This window comes from Microcaecilia unicolor, chromosome 2, assembly GCF_901765095.1.
Source record: "Microcaecilia unicolor chromosome 2, aMicUni1.1, whole genome shotgun sequence".
NCBI lineage: Eukaryota > Metazoa > Chordata > Amphibia > Gymnophiona > Siphonopidae > Microcaecilia > Microcaecilia unicolor.
Genome location: NC_044032.1, coordinates 566,612,440 through 566,633,290, shown reverse-complemented (window position 1 = coordinate 566,633,290; position 20,851 = coordinate 566,612,440). Strand labels below are relative to the sequence as shown.

The following is a 20,851-nucleotide window of genomic DNA, read 5'->3' as shown; positions in this document are numbered from 1 at the left end:
TGTTAACACCGAGAATTTTCAGGCTGTCTGAGATAGGGAGGGAATAATCTGGGGTGTTTATGTTTGTGGGTTTGTTCGTATTGTATTGGGATGAGAGGATGAGACAGTGTGTTTTTTTCTGTGTTGAGTTTTAGTTGAAATGCGTTTGCCCATGAGTCCATGATATTCAAGTTGAGCTTGATTTCTGAGAGATCACGTTTGTGAGGAATGTATATTGTGACATCGTCTGCATAGATGAAAGGGTTATGACCTTGGCTGGATAAGGATTTGGCTAGTGGGGTCATCATTAGGTTGAAAAGGATCAGTGATAGTGGCGATCCTTGAGGTACTCCGCATTCTGCTTTCCATGGTGATGATATATTTGAGCTTGATTTCACTTGATATGTTCTAGTGGTTAGGAAACCCTTGATCCAACTAAGTATGTGTCCGCCAATCCCGAAGTAATCTAGGAGTCTTAGTAGTATTTTATAGTTTACCATGTCGAACGCACTGGACATGTCGAATTGGAGGAGAAGTATGCTTTTGCCTGTTGCTATTTCCTGCTTTAATTTTGTGTGATTCATGTAATATTGTCAATTTGTTTATATAATCAATAAGTTGTTTGGTTACCATGCTTTCCATCAGTTTGACCACAGTGGGATTAATGCTACTGGGCGTTAGTTAGTTGATTTCATTTGATTTTTTTTCTTGGGATCTTTTGGCATTGGGGTGAGTAGAATGTTGCCATTTTCCTTAGGGAAGAGACCTTGTTGAAGCATGTAGTTTAAGTGGGATGTAAGGTCTGCTATGAAGCGGCGGGGGGCGGATTTTATTAGGTAGCTGGGGCAGGTATCCAATTTACAGTGAGAGTTGGAGAACCTATTAATCGCCTAGGTGACTGTTTCCACGATGAGGAGAGGGAAGTTTGATCAGGTTCAGTCCGCTGGGTATTCAACAGGGGTTGGGTCCAAGCCAGTGATGAAATTTTCGATATCGGTGTTGTCCTGAGGTAGCGTGTAACATAGGTTTGCAATTTTTTCATTGAAGTATTTAGCAAGGTTGTCTGCAGATGGGATGTCTGTATTGGTTGTGGTGACCAAGGTGATGTCTAGTAGTTGTTCACGAGTGGTATAATTTCTTCGTGTCTTTGTAATCTGGTCCTATTTTAGTTTTATAGTATGACCCTTTGGTCTGTCTTATTGCGTATTTGTATTTTCTTTGTATTTGTTTCCATGTGTTGAGTGTGTGATCATCTTTTCTTTTTTTCCAAGCTTGTTCGAGTTTCCTGGATTGTTTTTTTATTTTTTTCAGTTCTTCATTGAACAACGGTATCGAGTTATGCCTACGTGAAGTTCTTGTTTGTAAGGGTGCTATTTCGTCCAGTATGCTTGGGCATCTTTTATCCCATTCTGAGAGGTAGCATATGGAGTCCGTTTGTGCTGTCCATTCATTTTTGTATGTCTGTTGCCAGAATGTTTCCGAGTCTATTTGGCCTCTTGTGCTGTAGGTTGTGTATTCTTGTATACGGTGTGAACCCTTTTTCCACCATTTTAGGGATAGGTTTAGTTTGTAGTGGTCGGTACATGGTGTTTCTGTCCATTTAATTTCTGTTGTTAGGTTCTGGTCTGTGGACAGATTGTGTGAGATGGTCGAGTGTGTGCCCTTTGACATGGGTTGCTTGCATGTGTGGCCATTTAAGATCCCATGAGTGGAGGAATTCCTTGCATTCTCGTGCGTTGGTAGAGTTTGGGTCTTCTACGTGGAGGTTAATGTCTCCTAATACTAGTATATTGGAGTTGGTTACACAAGTGTTTGAAATGAAGTCCATGAAGTTGGTCTGGCCTTCGTTCCAATTACCTGGAGGTCTGTAGAACAAGACACAATTCACATGATCGTGAAGGGGTTTTGTTGTGGATTCTGATTGAGGCAATTTCAAGTTGAGGTGTTATGGACTCGGCAGTGGTTTTGGTGGTAAAGTGGGACTGATAGATTAGTGCTATGCCGCCGCCTCTCTTTTCTTTTCTGGTCCAGTGTGTGATTTTGTATCCTAGAGGGCACAGGTCTAGGATTATAGGGTCCTTTTGGTCATGGATCCAAGTTTCAGTGAGGAAGAGTAGGTCGAGGGTTTCTGACATGATCCAGTCTGTTAGTAGTGCTGTTTAATTTACAGCGGATCCGGCGTTGACGTAGCCCACTTGGATGTTTGGAATGGGTCTTCTGTATTTGGTGTTAAATGGACTTTTGTTAGTTGTCGTTTCTTTGTTGAGGTGAGTTTGTTTGGGCCCCTACTTTCACTTCTGTTGTGGTTGTTCGCATATAAGTGTTCTTCCTTTGTTTAGGTTGTTAACAGTTTGGTGAGGTGTGGTGTATTTGAACAATCTATGATGATTGTGTAGTATGGGTATGATGTTGTTTTCTGCAAGTGGGGTGGTTAGTGTTAAGTGGATCAATGTTAGGGAGTAGATTATTAGGAGTAGTTTGAGGGTATTCATTATAGTATATATTTCCTGTGGTTACTATTAAGACTGTGTTGCCCCAATCTGCTCTCCTCACAAGCCTGCCTTCTCCAGTTGATCAAATGCAGTGCAAAAGGCTCCTTTCTCAGGCACGCCTGTCCTGCTGAAGGTGTCTTCAGTTCAATAGCAATTATTCAGTTTTTACTTTGGTTTTTACTGTCAGGCCTTTTAAGTCTTGTCATTTGTAAAGTCTCAATATCTTGAAATATAATAGGCACTTTACTCACGCTCTGGTGATCGGAAGCATAGCCCAGGGCACAGAGACTCCACAACCCTGAGAGCTGTGTATATGTTGGAGGTAGACACCAGAGGCTGCTGCTACTGTTTTGCTCTGAGCCCCTCGGAGCCTGTCTCCGGGGCTTCCGCCACGTTGCCCCTTCTCCTCTTGTCGCTGCTGCGCTCTGGTCTCAGTGCTGTCGACTGAGCCCTCGGCGGTTCCCTCATGCCTCCATAACTCCCATGCTCCTGGGGCAGCTCCACCGGAAAAGGGTGTTTTGCCTTTAAGGAGAACTACAGGTCTCATGAGGCAGTGAGCTAGGAGGTCAAAGAACATATTCAAAAAGGGGAGGGCTCTCCAAGAATAGCTCAGCTCTGGGAAGGTCCAGAAGGAAGATATATCATATGGAGGGTGAAGACTTAAAACTTAAGCCCAAGAGAGTTAAGAGGTTGCAGCTGGAGAAGTAGAATGGAAGATATGTCACACCAATGGTAACCTCCATCCTGTTTGGGTCAAAAGGAACAAAAGGCCTATTGGCTTTAGTCCACTCCAGATAGAAAGCTAAGGCTCACTTGAAGTCCAAGGTACATAATACTGTCTCACCAGGGCAGGTATGCAGTTTTGGGAAAACTGTTGTGAGAACGACAAAGATGGAACTTCGACAATATCTTAGGAAAAAATTGAGGGTGCATGCGGAGAACTACTCTATTGTGGTGAAACTTAGTATAAGGTGGATCAGCTACTAGGTCCTAAAAGCGAATGCTACATACCTGTAGAAGGTATTCTCCGAGGACAGCAGGCTGATTGTTCTCACTGATGGGTGACGTCCACGGCAGCCCCTCCAATCGGAATCTTCACTAGCAAAGGCCTTTGCTAGTCCTCGCGCATGCGCGGGGGCCGTCTTCCCGCCCGAAACCGGCTTTGTGCCGGCCAGTCTTATATGTAGCAAAACAAAGACAAGGGAAGACACAACTCCAAAGGGGAGGCGGGCGGGTTTGTGAGAACAATCAGCCTGCTGTCCTCGGAGAATACCTTCTACAGGTATGTAGCATTCGCTTTCTCCGAGGACAAGCAGGCTGCTTGTTCTCACTGATGGGGTATCCCTAGCCCCCAGGCTCACTCAAAACAACAACCATGGTCAATTGGGCCTCGCAACGGCGAGGACATAACTGAGATTGACCTAAAAAATTTACCAACTAACTGAGAGTGCAGCCTGGAACAGAACAAACAGGGCCCTCGGGGGGTGGAGTTGGATCCTAAAGCCCAAACAGGTTCTGAAGAACTGACTGCCCGAACCGACTGTCGCGTCGGGTATCCTGCTGTAGGCAGTAATGAGATGTGAATGTGTGGACAGATGACCACGTCGCAGCTTTGCAGATCTCTTCAATGGTGGCTGACTTCAAGTGGGCTACCGACGCTGCCATGGCTCTAACATTATGAGCCGTGACATGACCCTCAAGAGCCAGCCCAGCCTGGGCGTAAGTGAAGGAAATGCAATCTGCTAGCCAATTGGATATGGTGCGTTTCCCCACAGCAACTCCCCTCCTATTGGGATCAAAAGAAACAAACAATTGGGCGGACTGTCTGTTGGGCTGTGTCCGCTCCAGATAGAAGGCCAATGCTCTCTTGCAGTCCAATGTGTGCAGCTGACGTTCAGCAGGGCAGGAATGAGGACGGGGAAAGAATGTTGGCAAGACAATTGACTGGTTCAGATGGAACTCCGACACAACCTTTGGCAAGAACTTAGGGTGAGTGCGGAGGACTACTCTGTTGTGATGAAATTTGGTGTAAGGGGCCTGGGCTACCAGGGCCTGAAGCTCACTGACTCTACGAGCTGAAGTAACTGCCACCAAGAAAATGACCTTCCAGGTCAAGTACTTCAGATGGCAGGAATTCAGTGGCTCAAAAGGAGGTTTCATCAGCTGGGTGAGAACGACATTGAGATCCCATGACACTGTAGGAGGCTTGACAGGGAGCTTTGACAAAAGCAAACCTCTCATGAAGCGAACAACTAAAGGCTGTCCTGAGATCGGCTTACCTTCCACATGATAATGGTATGCACTGATTGCACTAAGGTGAACCCTTACAGAGTTGGTCTTGAGACCAGACTCAGACAGGTGCAGAAGGTATTCAAGCAGGGTCTGTGTAGGACAAGAGCGAGGATCTAGGGCCTTGCTGTCACACCAGACGGCAAACCTCCTCCACAGAAAGAAGTAACTCCTCTTGGTGGAATCTTTCCTGGAAGCAAGCAAAACACGGGAGACACCCTCTGACAGACCCAAAGAGGCAAAGTCTACGCTCTCAACATCCAGGCCGTGAGAGCCAGGGACCGGAGGCTGGGATGCAGAAGCGCCCCTTCGTCCTGCGTGATGAGGGTCGGAAAAACACTCCAATCTCCACGGTTCTTCGGAGGACAACTCCAGAAGAAGAGGGAACCAGATCTGACGCGGCCAAAAAGAAGCAATCAGAATCATGGTGCCTCGGTCTTGCTTGAGTTTCAACAAAGTCTTCCCCACCAGAGGTATGGGAGGATAAGCATACAGCAGACCCTCCCCCCAATCCAGGAGGAAGGCATCCGATGCCAGTCTGCCGTGGGCCTGAAGCCTGGAACAGAACTGAGGGACTTTGTGGTTGGCTCGAGATGCGAAGAGGTCTACCAAGGGGGTGCCCCACGCCTGGAAGATCTGTCGCACTACACGGGAATGGAGCGACCACTCGTGAGGTTGCATAATCCTGCTCAACCTGTCGGCCAGACTGTTGTTTACGCCTGCCAGATATGTGGCTTGGAGCACCATGCCATGACGGCGAGCCCAGAGCCACTTGCTGACGGCTTCCTGACACAGGGGGCGAGATCCGGTGCCCCCCTGCTTGTTGACGTAGTACATGGCAACCTGGTTGTCTGTCTGAATTTGGATAATTTGGTGGGACAGCCGATCTCTGAAAGCCTTCAGAGCGTTCCAGATCGCTCGCAACTCCAGAAGATTGATCTGCAGATCGCGTTCCTGGAGGGACCAGCTTCCTTGGGTGTGAAGCCCATCGACATGAGCTCCCCACCCCAGGAGAGACGCATCCGTGGTCAGCACTTTTTGTGGCTGAGGAATTTGGAAAGGACGTCCCAGAGTCAAATTGGACCAAATCGTCCACCAATACAGGGATTCGAGAAAACTCGTGGACAGGTGGATTACGTCTTCTAGATCCCCAGCAGCCTGGAACCACTGGGAAGCTAGGGTCCATTGAGCAGATCTCATGTGAAGGCGGGCCATGGGAGTCACATGGACAGTGGAGGCCATGTGGCCTAGCAATCTCAACATCTGCCGAGCTGTGATCTGCTGGGACGCTCGCACCTGCGAGACGAGGGACAACAAGTTGTTGGCTCTCGCCTCTGGGAGATAGGCGCGAGCCGTCCGAGAATCCAGCAGAGCTCCTATGAATTCGAGTCTCTGCACTGGGAGAAGATGGGACTTTGGATAATTTATCACAAACCCCAGTAGCTCCAGGAGGCGAATAGTCATCTGCATGGACTGCAGGGCTCCTGCCTCGGATGTGTTCTTCACCAGCCAATCGTCGAGATATGGGAACACGTGCACCCCCAGCCTGCGAAGTGCCGCTGCTACTACAGCCAAGCACTTTGTGAACACCCTGGGCGCAGAGGCGAGCCCAAAGGGTAGCACACAGTACTGGAAGTGACGTGTGCCCAGCTGAAATCGCAGATACTGTCTGTGAGCTGGCAGTATCGGGATGTGTGTGTAGGCATCCTTCAAGTCCAGAGAGCATAGCCAATCGTTTTCCTGAATCATGGGAAGGAGGGTGCCCAGGAAAAGCATCCTGACTTTTCTTTGACCAGATATTTGTTCAGGGCCCTTAGGTCTAGGATGGGACGCATCCCCCCTGTTTTCTTTTCCACAAGGAAGTACCTGGAATAGAATCCCAGCCCTTCTTGCCCGGATGGCACGGGCTCGACCGCACTGGCGCTGAGAAGGGCGGAGAGTTCCTCTGCAAGTACCTGCTTGTGCTGGAAGCTGTAAGACTGAGCTCCCGGTGGACAATTTGGAGGTTTTGAGGCCAAATTGAGGGTGTATCCTTGCCGGACTATTTGGAGAACCCACTGATCGGAGGTTATGAGAGGCCACCTTTGGTGAAAAGCTTTCAACCTCCCTCCGACTGGCAGGTCGCCCGGCACTGACACTTGGATGTCGGCTATGCTCTGCTGGAGCCAGTCAAAAGCCCGTCCCTTGCTTTTGCTGGGGAGCCGAGGGGCCTTGCTGAGGCGCGCGCTGCTGACGAGAGCGAGCGCGCTGGGGCTTAGCCTGGGCCGCAGGCTGTCGAGAAGGAGGATTGTACCTACGTTTGCCAGAAGAGTAGGGAACAGTCTTCCTTCCCCCAAAAAATCTTCTACCTGTAGAGGTAGAGGCTGAAGGCTGCCGGCGGGAGAACTTGTCGAATGCGGTGTCCCGCTGGTGGAGCTGCTCTACCACCTGTTCGACTTTCTCTCCAAAAATGTTATCCGCACGGCAAGGCGAGTCCGCAATCCGCTGCTGGATTCTATTATCCAGGTCGGAGGCACGCAGCCATGAGAGCCTGCGCATCACCACACCTTGAGCAGCGGCCCTGGACGCAACATCAAAGGTGTCATACACCCCTCTGGCCAGGAATTTTCTGCACGCCTTCAGCTGCCTGACCACCTCCTGAAATGGCTTGGCTTGCTCAGGGGGGAGCGCATCAACCAAGCCCGCCAACTGCCGCACATTGTTCCGCATGTGTATGCTCGTGTAGAGCTGGTAAGACTGGATTTTGGCCACGAGCATAGAAGAATGGTAGGCCTTCCTCCCAAAGGAGTCTAAGGTTCTAGAGTCCTTGCCAGGGGGCACCGAAGCATGCTCCCTAGAACTCTTAGCCTTCTTTAGGGCCAGATCCACAACTCCAGAATCATGAGGCAACTGAGTGCGCATCAGATCTGGGTCCCCATGGATCCGGTACTGGGACTCGATCTTCTTGGGGATGTGGGGATTAGTTAAAGGCTTGGTCCAGTTCGCAAGCAATGTCTTTTTTAGGACATGGTGCAAGGGAACAGTGGACGCTTCCTTAGGTGGAGAAGGATAGTCCAGGAGCTCAAACATTTCAGCCCTGGGCTCGTCCTCCACAACCACCGGGAAGGGGATGGCCGTAGACATCTCCCGGACAAAGGAAGCAAAAGACAGACTCTCAGGAGGGGAAAGCTGTCTTTCAGGAGAGGGAGTGGGATCGGAAGGAAGACCCTCAGACTCCTCGTCAGAGAAATATCTGGGGTCTTCTTCCTCTTCCCACGAGGCCTCACCCTCGGTGTCAGACACAAGTTCACGGACCTGTGTCTGCAACCGTGCCCGACTCGACTCCGTGGAGCCACGTCCACGATGGGGGCGTCAAGAGGTAGACTCCCTCGCCCGCATCGGCGAAGCTCCCTCCGCCGACGTAGTCGGGGAGCCTTCCTGGGAGGCGACGGCAGCTGGTACCGCACGCGGCACCGACGCCGGAGACCTCACCTCGGGCGATGGGCCAGCCGGCGCCACGCTCGACGGTACTGGTGGCGCAAGCACCGCCGGTACCGGAGGGGTAGGGCGCAGCAGCTCTCCCAGAATCTCTGGGAGAACGGCCCGGAGGCTCTCGTTCAGAGCGGCTGCAGAGAAAGGCATGGAGGTCGATGCAGGCGTCGACGTCAGAACCTGTTCCGGGCGTGGAGGCTGTTCCGGGCTGTCCAGAGTGGAGCGCATCAACACCTCCTGAACAGAGGGTGAGCGGTCCTCTCGGTGCCGATGCCTGCTGGGTGCCGACTCCTTCGGCGACCCAGAGCTCTCGGTACCGACATGGGAAGGGGACCGGTGACGATGCTTATTCGACTTCTTGGGACGAAGCATGTCACCGGAGCTTCCCGGTACCGACGAGGAGAACGTAGAATCCAGCCGTCGCTTCCTCGGGGCCGAGATCGAAGAAGGTCGGTCTCGGGGGGGGCTGTACCGCAGGAGCCCTCAGGGTAGGGGGAGACCCACCCGAAGGCTCACCGCCACCAGCAGGGGAATGGACAGCCCTCACCTGCACTCCAGACGAAGCACCACCGTCCGACGACATCAGCAGACGAGGTCCCGGTACCACCGACGTCGATGCAGCTGTCCGATGTCTCGGCGTCGATGCAGAGGGCCGATGCCTCGATGTACTGGCCGCCAAGGTTGAAGGTCTGGACGCTGAAGATGTCGATGCACTCGATACCCCCGGTGCCGATGCCGACGAAGAGCCCGAGAACAAAATGTTCCACTGGGCTAACCTCGCTACCTGAGTCCGCCTTTGCAAAAGGGAACACAGACTACAGGCCTGAGGGCGGTGCCCAGCCCCCAGACACTGAAGACACGACGCGTGCCTGTCAGTGAGCGAGATTACCCGGGCGCACTGGGTGCACTTCTTGAAGCCGCTGGAAGGCTTCGATGTCATGGGCGGAAAAATCACGCTGGCGAAATCGAAAGACGAAATGGCGAAATTTGGCACAGAAAAAAGGGAAATTTCGACCGGGGCCTAAGTAAGGCCTACCCCGAAGACGAAAGAAAACTTAACGGGGCGAAAAAAACTCGAAGTAGAGGAAGGAAAAACCAAAAATGGTTAATCCAAACAATTTCTGGATTTCTCACAGAAAACAGTCGAAAAACGACGCGCGAGGCCGACTTTTCGGGGCACGAACGGTAAAGCACAACCGTACCGAGCGCGGAGAAAAGAAGACTGGCCGGCACAAGCCGGTTTCGGGCGGGAAGACGGCCGCGCATGCGCGGTGCGCATTGGCGCGCGAGGACTAGCAAAGGCCTTTGCTAGTGAAGATTCTGATTGGAGGGGCTGCCGTGGACGTCACCCATCAGTGAGAACAAGCAGCCTGCTTGTCCTCGGAGAAGCTCATTAACCCTGCAAGCTGAAGTGATCACCACCAGAACCACAATTTTCCAGATCAAACACTTCAGATGACAGCAATCAAGTGGCTCAAAAAGAGATTTCATCAGCTGGGTGAGGACAACTTTGAGATCCTATGACACAGAGGTCTGACAGAAAGTTTCGTTAATAACAAACTTCACATGACGCGAACAATTAGAGGCTGTACAGGGATGGGCTTACCTTTTACATGGTGGTAAGCAGTAATTGCACTGAAATGAACCCTTACAGAGTTGGTTTTCAAACAAGGCTCAGAAAGGTGTAGGAGGTATTCAAGCAGTTTTTGTGTAGGGCAGGTAAGGGGATCTAAGGCACTGCCCTCACACCAGACAGCAAACCTCCTCCACTTGAAAGACTAACACCTCTTAGTGGAGTCTTTTCTGGAAACCAGCAAGATGCAGGAGACACCCTTCAAAAAACCCAAGGATTCAAATTCTACACTTTCAATATCCAAGCTGTGAGGGCCAGGGATTGGAGGTTGGGATGCAGAAAAGGCCCCTCGTTCTGCATGATGAAAGACAATTACAGTTAAGTCACTTATAGCCCGCTAATACCATATCAAATAGTTCACAGCGGGTTAAAAACAAGACAACAGAACACAATTCGACTGGGATATCACAATTTGGCAAGGAAAAAAGATCAACTCATTCTTAAAATTAACAACTATGTATAATTATTTGTTGATCATATATCTATTAAACAGCAAAGTTTTAAGGTTCTATTTAAGCAGGCCATAACTGGGTAAAAACCTCAAACTTGAAAATAAAAATTCCCAGAATTTAACCGCTTGATATGCAAATAGACCTGATAAAAGTTTCTTGGAAGTGAAGCCCCAGGGACTTGAAAAAGCAAATAGGAGCTGCTTTTGAGTATTATAACATCGTCCTGTTAAAGATTAATGCACCAAAGAAATAATATATTGTGGTACTATACCCTGGGTTATCTTCCACAAAAGACATCATAATTTAAAAATGATCCTCGCCTCAACTTTAAGCTAATGAAGCTTAATAAATAATCCGTAATTTTATCTGATTTCCTAAGTGAGAAGATTAAACGAACAGCAACACACTCTAGATAGTCTGGATTTTCTTCAGCAAATATTTTGGCAAACCCAAGTAGACAATGCTGCAATAATCCAGTTTGCTAAGAATCAGAGAGTGCACCACTAGTTGAAATAATTCTACTGGCAGATATTTACGAATGGTCCATAACTTTCTCATAGTATAGAATGAACTTTTAATTATTGACTATCTGTGGTTCCACAGAAAGTTTATTATCCAGGGTAATATCTCAAATTTTAATAGATTTGTGGTTGCAAAATCCTGCTCAGTCTGTCTGCCAGGCCCTTTCTTGGAAGATATGAGGATCAAAAGTCCATCCTGTGGAGGGCCCACTATCACACCCCACTGTTAACTGACACAAGGGGTAGGAACCCCTATCCCCCTGCTCGTTTACTTAAAATGTTGCAACCTGGTTGCCCATTTGAATTGATATAATTTGGTTCTGTAGCCAATCTCTGAAAGCTTTTAGAGCGTTCCCAATGGCCCTCAGCTCAAGGAGGTAGATGTGAAAGCCCAGCCACACGAGGTCCCCATCCCAGGTTGGATGCATCCATTGTTAGCACCTTCTGAGGTGGTGAAATCTGAAATGGTAGTCCCACAGTCACATTTACAGGTATGAGTCAACTCTTGAAGTTCTTTAGGTTCCCAGCCACCTGAGACCACTGGGAAGCCAGGATCCTTTGGGCCTCTCTCAAATGGAGATGTGCTATGGGTGGGACGTGCACTGTTGAGGCCATGTGGCCCATCAATCTCAACATTTGCTGAGCTGTAACCTGCTTGCAGCTTTGGACCTGCGAGGCTAGAGTCGATAAGGTCTACGCTCTTGCTTGTGGGAGAAAAGCCCAAGCCTGAAATGTATCAAGCAGGGCTCCGATGAATTCCATTCACTGGACTGAGAGAAGGTAGGACCTCAGGTAGTTTATGAGGAACTCTAGTAGTTCCAACACCCGGATAGTTAGGCGCACTGACTCTTAATACCCTAGGGAACCACAAACTTCCAGTCTGCACAAGTACACTGCAACTACCACTAGACGTTTGGAGACCACTCTGCGAGCTGACGCAAGGCCAAATAGCAGAACGCGATACTGGTAGTGTCGTTTCCCTATTCGAAATCTGACATACCTCCTGTGATTAGGAAATATCAAAATGTGGGTGTAAGCATCATTTAAGTCCAGAAAGCATAGTCAATCGCTTGCCTAAATCATGAGTAGGAAGTTGCCCAGGGAAAGCATCCTGAACTCTTCATTGACAAAGAATTTGTTCAGGGCTCTTAGGTCTAGAATGGGATGATATTCTCCTCTTTTTTGGGGGCAGAAGGAAGTACCCGGAATAGAATCCACTCCCTTCTTCCCCCAGTGGCAAAGGTTCGACAATGTTGGCCTGTAGAAAGGAAGAGATTTCCTCTACAAGTACCTGCCAGTGCTGATTGATGACGCTCTTGGTGAGCAATTTGGTAATGACACCAACGAAGGGTCTAAATGTAATGGACTATTTGAAGAACATACCGATTGCAGGTTACAAGGGGCCACCTTAGATAGGAAAAATTTAGCCTCCCCCCTACCAGGTCATCCAGGATGGTTACTTCGAGTGCGGCTATGCTCGTCTGAAGCCAGTCAAAAGCTCGTCCCTTGGCCAGTTGGGCTTTTTGGTTGGCAGGCCTGGGGACGCTGGCCTTGGGACTATGGGGCAAAGCGATAAGGCTGCAAAAACATATGCCTAATAGTAGGGTTGCCACCTAGGCCCATACGAAAACCTCCATGAAGAGAAGGTGGCAGCTCGAAACCTTGGGGTCATCTTTGACTCTTCTCTCTCCTTCTCTGCTCATATCCAGCAGATCGCCAAGACCTTTCGTTTCTTTCTTTACAACATCCGTAAAATCCGCCCCTTTCTTTCCGAGCACTCTACCAAAACCCTCATCCACACCCGTGTCACCTCTCGTTTAGACTACTGCAATCTGCTTCTTGCTGGCCTCCCACTTAGTCACCTCTCCCCTCTCCAATCGGTTCAAAACTCTGCTGCCCATCTCATCTTCCGCCAGGGTCGCTTTACTCATACTACTCCTCTCCTCAAGTCGCTTCACTGGCTCCCTATCCATTTTCGCATCCTGTTCAAACTTCTTCTACTAACCTATAAATGTACTCACTCTGCTGCTCCCCAGTATCTCTCCACACTCGTCCTTCCCTACACCCCTTCCCGTGCACTCCGCTCCATGGATAAATCCTTTTTATCCGTTCCCTTCTCCACTACTGCCAACTCCAGACTTCGCGCCTTCTGTCTCGCTGCACCCTACGCCTGGAATAAACTTCCTGAGCCCCTACGTCTTGCCCCATCCGTGGCCACCTTTAAATCTAGACTGAAAGCCCACCTCTTTAACATTGCTTTTGTCTCGTAACCACTCGCCTTCACCTACCCTCCTCTCTTCCTTCCCGTTCACATTAATTGATTTGATTTGCTTACTTTATTTATTTATTTTTTGTCTATTAGATTGTAAGCTCTTTGAGCAAGGACTGTCTTTCTTCTATGTTTGTGCAGCGCTGCGTACGCCTTGTAGCGCTATAGAAATGCTAAATAGTAGTAGTAGCTCAAGGGTGCCAAGAGAGTCTGGATACTATCTGTATGCTACTTGATGAGGTCAGCAACCTCCTCTACTTTGTCTCCAAATATGTTATCCTCTAGCAAGGAACATCTGCTAGCCTCTCCTCAACTGCTGGTTCTAGACAGAAACACGCAGCCATAAAAGTCTGCGCAACCCCACACCCATGGTGGATAGTCTAGATGCAATGTCAAAAGAATCGTATGTGCTCCTGGCCAACTGGCGAAGTTCTGTACTCCAGCTGCTTCCGGGCCAACTGGCCAAGTTCTGTGGCCTGTTCCTGAGTGTACTGCGGACCAGGAATTGCAAGTACAGGCTCCTATACAGTTGATAGGGCTGGATGAGGACAATGAGCATTGAGGTCTGATAAGCTTTTCCCTCAAATGAATCTAGAGTCCAAGCCTCTCTATTTAGGGGAACCGAGGCATGAGTCCTGGAGCTTCTAGCTCATTTGCGTGCACAATCGACCTACCATATCCAGAAGGCAACCGGATTCGAGAGAGCCCAGCTATCACACTATTTCCCTTCCTTGTCATCAAGCAGATGAAGCCATTACATATGGGATGTAACAAAGCAATCCCTAAATAGGGTGGGAACAAGCCATACCACGCGCTAGCACCTGTGCTCCAAAACACGCATCCCTCCTGGCAGCCACATCCAGCCTGTAATGTCGGGCGAAAGAGAGCTTAGAAGCCCATGTTGCAGCACTGCAAATCTCATGAAGAGATAGTGCTCCAGTTTCCGCCCAGGAAGAGGAAATCGCTCTTGTGGAATGTGCCTTAAAGGCTTCAGGCGGAGCCCGGCCAGACAGCAGATATGCTGAAAAGATAGCTTCTTTGAGCCAACGGGCAATAGTGGCTTTAGACGCTGAAGACCCTCTGCGAGGACCTGCAAACAGCACAAAAAGATGATCAGAGGTCCTGAAAGAATTTGTAATTCGCAGATACTGCAACAGAGTCCTGCGCACATCCAAAAGGTGCAACTGCCCAAATGAATCTGGAAACTCCTCCTCAACAAAGGAGGGAAGAAAAAACATGCTGGTTTAGGTGAAACGCTGAAACCACCTTAGGCATGAAGGAAGGCACGGTCTGAACCGTGACCCCTGACTCTGAGAATTGCAGAAAAGGGTCTCTACAGGACAGCGCCTGGAGCTCTGACACCCGTCTCGCCGACGTAATGGCCACTAAAAAGATGACTTTCAGTGTCAAATCTTTCTCTGAAGCACACCGAAGCAATTCAAAGGGAGCCCCCTAAAGGGCCTTCAATACTAACCCCAGGTTCCAAGCTGGACAAGGTGCCCGCACGGGAGGAGGGAGCCGAAGCACCCCTCTAAGAAACCGCGCCACTTCTGGATGAGCAGCTAAGGCCACGCCTTCAACCTTGCCACGCAGGGAGGCCAATGCTGCCACTTGCACCCGGCAGGGAATTATAGGCCAAGCCTTTGTGTACACCATCCTGCAAAAACTCCAGAATCAGCGAGACAGGAGCCTGCAACAGAGAAAGCGCTCTTGAAACACACCAGACTTGAAACTGGCACCAAATCCTGGCATAAGCCACGGAAGTGGAGCGCTTACGGGCCTGCAGGAGAGTGGAAATTACCTTATTTGAGTAGCCTTTATCTCTCAATTGCGCCCTCTCAATCACCATGCCATAAGACCAAAGCGGCAGGCGTCTTCCATGGCCACCGGACCCTGTGACAACAGGTACGGAACCAGAGATAATGGAAAGGGAGCCTCCAACAGCATCTGTGGGAGGTCCGCATACCAAGGCCTCCTGGGCCAATCCGGGGCAATGAGCACCACTTCTCCTGGATGCAGCCGAATCTGCAGGAGCATTCGCCCTATCAAGGGCCATGGAGGGAAGACATAGAGCAAGCCCTGAGCCAAGGCATCCAACCCGGCAGAGCGAGGATCCCTCCCGTCTGCTGAAGAAGCACGGAACTTTGGCATTGAAACTGGTCGCCATAAGATCCATCACTGGCTTGCCCCATTTGGCACATATCTGCAGGACTACATCGTCTGCTAGTTCCCACTCTGCTGGATCAATCTGATGCCTGCTTAGATAGTCGGCTTGCACGTTGCTCTGACCTGCAATGTGAGCTGCTGACAGGGACTGTAGATGCAGCTCGGCCCAGTGGCAAATTTGTTCGGCCTGCGCGGCTAGAGCTCTGCACTGAGTGCCGCCTTGTCAATTTATGTAGGCCACTGCTGTCGTGTTGTCCGACATCACTCGGACAGCCAATCCTTCCAGGGTCACTTGAAAGGCCAGAAGAGCCAGAAACACCGCTTTCAACTCCAGGCAGTTGATAGACCACTCCGATTCATCGGGCGTCCACAGACCCTGGGCATGCTTCCCCTGGCAATGTGCGCCCCAGCCCTTCAGGCTGGCATCTGTCACCACTAGGCACCAATCGGGGAGCGCCAGCGGCATTCCCCGCCGCAACATGCTGTCCAAGAGCCACCACTCCATACTGAGGCGGGCTGCAGGGAGCCAAGAAAGTCTGCACTGATAATCCTGAGATACTGGAGACCATCGTTGAAGTAGAGAATACTGTAGAGGTCTTAGGTGTGCTCTCGCGCATGGCACCACTTCCAAGGTGGCCGTCATCTATCCCAACAGCTGTCCCAAGCTCACAGGCAGGGCATCCTCAGGAGCAGACGGACCTGATTCTGAACCTTGCACCGCCTTTGCTCGGGAAGAAACACATAGCCCGAGGCTGTGTCGAACCTGGCCCCCAAATATTCTAGAGATTGCGAGGGGGGTCAGGTAACGTTTGGCTATATTGACGACCCAGCCCAGAGATTGAAGGACTGAAACCACTCTGGCTGTAGCTAGATGACTCTTTTCCTTTGTCTGCTCTGATGAGCCAGTTGTCTAGGTACGGGTGAACCCGGATACCCTCTCGCCTGAGAAAGACAGCTACTACCACCATTACCTTGGAGAAGGTTCGGGGAGCTGTGGCGAGGCCAAAAGGCAAGGCCTGAAACTGGAAATGTTTTCCCAACACCGCAAACCACAGAAACTTCTGGTGCGGGGGCCAAATTGGTATGTGCAAGTAAGCTTCTTTCAGGTCTAGAGACGTGAGAAACTCTCCTGGCTGTACCGCCGCAATGACGGAGCGCAGGGTTTCCATGTGAAAATGCCGCACTCTTAAGGACTTGTTTAGCTCTTTTAAGTCCAGGATCGGGCGAAAAGACCCGCCTTTTCGTGGCACCACAAAGTAAATGGAGTAGCGGCCTAGACCTTGTTCAGCGGGAGGCACCGGGGTCACAGCCCCTATCTGGCACAGACTGTGCAAAGTCTCCTCTACAGCCGCCCGTTTGGCGGCAGAACCGCATCGGGACTCCACAAACACGTCTCTCACCGGGGCATCGAATTCTATTCGGTATCAGTCTCTGATCAGGTCCAAGACCCACTGATCTGCGGAGATTTTGGCCCACTTCTCGAAAAAGAGGGAAATTCCTCCTCCGATGACAGGAAACGAGGAGGGGGCCGGCGCACCATCATTGAGAGGGTCGCCCCTGAACTCCAGGCCTTGAACCGGCAGCTGCGGAACGTCTATCCGAGCGAAAGGAGTTTCTCTGCTGAAAGTGGGCACGAGAAGTGAGCCCAGCAGCACGCCCCGGGCGGTACCTTCTAGCTTCACGGAAGCGAGGTCTGTAAGAGGAGCGGACCGCCTGACCCTTAGAGGAAGGCTTTGGCCTATCTTCGGGCAAGCGCTGAGGTTTGGAATCCCCCAGGCCTTTAACAATGTTTTTCAGCTCCTCACCAAACAGGAGAAGGCCTTGAAAGGGCAACTTCACCAACCTTTGCTTAGAGGCCATGTCCGCCGCCCAATGTCGTAGTCAAAGAGTGTGGCGAGCCGCCACTGCTACAGCCATTTGTTTAGCCGAAGCTCTGACCATATCATAAAGGGCGTCAGCCAAAAAGGACAAGGCCGACTCCATCCGCGGAACCACTTCAGATAAGGCCTCCGCTCCATCACCGGGCTGTTCCACTGCTTGCTGTAACCAAGCCAGGCAGGCTCTAGCAGCATAACAACTGCATGCAGACGCCCGAACAGTGAGACCTGCCAAATCAAAGGACCGCTTCAGAACTGAATCAAGCCTGCGGTCTTGAATATCCTTCAGGGCAACACCTCCTTCAACAGGGAGGGTAGTTCTCTTTGTCACAGCTGTGACCAGGGCATCCACTTTAGGCATTGCAAAGCGAGCCAAATATTCCTCACTCAAAGGGTATAAATGCCCCATAGCCCTGGCAACCTTCAAAGGTCCCTCGGGGTCAGCCCATTGAACCAAAATAAGCTCTTGGATGGAGTCATGCAAAGGAAAGGCTCGAGCAGGCTTTCTGGTACTAGCCATCCTTGGATTAACAGAGGAAGCTGTGCCACTCCCAGGATCTTCAATCGAGAGGGCTTGTAAGGCATCTGAAATAAGCGCTGACAGCTCCTCGAGGTGGAAAATCTTCACCACAGACGGATCATCAAGCTCCTGTGACAATTCTGCACCCGACTTTGGCTCCTCAGCCAAGAAGTTCTGCCAGACCCCTCATAGCCCGACCACAGGGGGGGAGGGGGGGAAGGGGGGTGCGCCACACTCAGAAGGGGAATTAGCCCTTCTGCATTTATCAGGAGGATAAGAAACAGGCAAAGAAAACTCCAAAAGGCCAGGATCCACTGGTGGGGGGGGGGGGGGGGGGGGCAGGCAGAGGGTCCGAAGATCCCTGTGGAAGAGCTTTTTTAAGCACGCATGCCCTATGCAGCATTAAAACAAAATCAGGGGAGAAAACTGCTCCCTGACCGCCCGGATCCTGCCCAGGGCTATCAGCTCTATTATTAGCCTCACTCAGAGGACCCCCCCCCCCCCCGGATTCAGGACTCTCCGTCGCAACGGAGGCCGCGCCATGTGGAAAATGCAAAATGGCGTCCGCTGCCAGCTCAGAGCGCGAAAGATCGCCGCTCGCCATGCTCGGGCCGGCTCTACCATCTGTACAGCATGAATTACAGAGCCCCGCTGCTGATTTGCGCTTGCCACATTTAGAACAGCGCTTTACAGTCTCCGCAGCCATCGCTGAAAACGGCGGTAAAATTCAAAAATGGTGGTTCGCGCCAAAAACGTCCCAATCGCGGGCCCACCCCGGAGGAGGCAGAAAACACTCTTACCTCACTAGACAAGGAGGTGTATTTTCAAAGCACTTAGCTTTCCAAACTTCCATAGGTTTCTATGGAACTTTGGAAGGCTAAGTGCTTTGAAAATAAGCCCCCAAGTATCACAGCTCCGGTCCTGCAGAAGAATCTCAAGAAAAAAAACCTCTTTTCCAAGATCGCTGTGCTAAAGCGCAACACAACTTTAATTATTTATTTATTTTAACGCTGTGAGGAAAGCAGAGGCAAAAGAGGTAAATAAAATCACTCCAGAGGCTCAGATAAGTGGGAAAGCCGAACCAATGTGCCTGCATCCACTGAGTGGGAAAGGCCAGGGAAAAGCAAGCTAATATGTCCACATCCACGGGGGCATGGGTAAGGCAGGGAAAGGGTTGACCTATGTGCCTTCAACGTGAAGCTGCTATAGCCTCTAACACCCCGGCTAACAACTGGCAAGCCAGGAGCCACCCCCCAGGCAGATTTTTGATGGAGCTCAAAGAAGCTGCAGCCACCCTGCTTGGGGAGATAGAGAATACTGAAGAGGCAGTGGAGCTAGCTGGCCATGAGGCACTGTGAAAAGTTGAGTGCTCTCTATCTCCCCCTGCTGGTTGATGGACACAACCCATATGTAATGGCTTCATCTGCTTGATGACAAGGAAACAGGAGATTTCCAGGATCCAAGATGGCGATCTGGAAAGACGCATGAACAGCAGCTCCTGAACCCTTACATCATAATCGCGAGTTGGAACCTTCCCTGGTTGATTATGGGGAAGAGAAAGGGTAAATCCAACTTACCGAGCTCCACAGGACGGGTGAACCCCTTTCCCTCTCGGCAGACGACGTTGGAGGAGGCGGGACTGCTGTTGCAGAGGACTCAAGCCGGCGCTTCGAGAGGCCCGATGGAAACGTCGGACCTCAGCATAGAGGGAGTGACGTTGAGTCCCCCTCCGATAACAACACCCCAGAGACCCGGAGGGGAACAGATGGCTATGGAGAGGCAATTGGCGGGAGCGACCGGTAGTGTAGTCCCTGCCGATAGCAGTGGAGACCCCATAGCTACCTCATCTCCGTTGGAAACACCCTCGCAAACAGGCTTGAGGCTGTTAGCGGCTTTGCCTGAGCGACAACTGAGTGAGCCCTCCGTTAGTGTCCGGGAATTAGTTAGACCATCTGTTGTTACAATGGACTCCATTTGGGAGGCAATCCAAGGACTAAACAACACACTACTCCAAGTAGCAGAAACTTTGCGTACAGATATGGGGAAGTTATCTCAGGCTCACTCAGAACTTTCCACTAAGGTAACTGAACAGATGAATAGAATCGACCATCTTGAACCTGAGGTAAATTCTATAAAGGAATCTATTTCTGCAGTTATCAAAGATAATACCATTCAAGGGAAAAAAATTGACTATATGGAAAATCAACTACGAAGGAATAATTTACGCTTTTTGAACTTTCCTAAATCTCCTTTGACTCCAGCTAAGGAAATGTTAAAAAAATACTTTATTGAAGTTCTGGGGCTTCCCTCAGAAGCTTTTCCTCCTCTTACTAGGGTGTTATACATTTCTGGAGCTCGAGTTAATAATGTACAACCTTCTCTACCTGACTTGAACTTAACTCAGATTTTGGAAAGTTCAATGGATGTTATTACAGAAAGGACAACATTGCTGGTTTCGTTTGCATTAGAATTAGACCGTAATAATATATTTAGGTTATTTTTTCGCCATATCTCTACACCTTTCCTAGGTTCAAAAATTCAAGTGTTCCCTGATCTCTCTCGAGAGACACAAAGAAAAAGAAAAGGCTTTTTATTATTAAAAGCAAGGGTCCTACAATTAGGTGGATCCTTTATACTTAAATATCCTTGCAAATGCTATATTACTTTTCAATCCATAAATTACATTTTCTTTGAGCCGGGAAAACTTTTAGAATTTATAGTGAGTAAAGAATAGTCTGTTGTTTGTCAGGATTGAATGCTATAATCGGTTGCTCCGACTTGATTTCTTGTCTTTCCTGTTGTTAAAATTGACTGGGGTGGGAACCGCCTCAGCTATTTTGTTTTAAATTTGAGTTCCTAGTTCTTGGATCATTAATGTGGACAAACATATATTTTTTCTTTACCTGATTGTCTTTTTTTCATTATTGTATATTTCTTTAAAATTCCAATTTATGTATATGCGTAAATGAAATATTAAATTGAATAAACAGAATAATAAAAAAAAAAAAAGGAAACAGGAGATTCCCAGTTCCTCATCAGTGCATCTCCAAGAATAGAGAGTGACATGGTACTGTAACCCCTTCCTTAGGAAGAGACTTGTAGGCCAGGACAGTCAACATTTCCGCCCTGGGCTCTTCCTCCATTTCCAACTTAAATGGGATGGCTGAAGTCAACTCCCTTAG

At 49.8% G+C, this 20,851-nt stretch overlaps 1 protein-coding gene across 1 annotated transcript in view; it reads right to left on the bottom strand.

The window, feature by feature from the left end:
- Positions 1-20,851, bottom strand: part of PCM1 (pericentriolar material 1) — an 866,960-nt gene that overhangs the window by 305,408 nt on the left and 540,701 nt on the right. Inside the window, 1 exon segment of the mRNA XM_030191464.1 lies at positions 16,149-16,164. Within this exon segment, the coding sequence (XP_030047324.1) occupies positions 16,149-16,164 (16 nt within the window).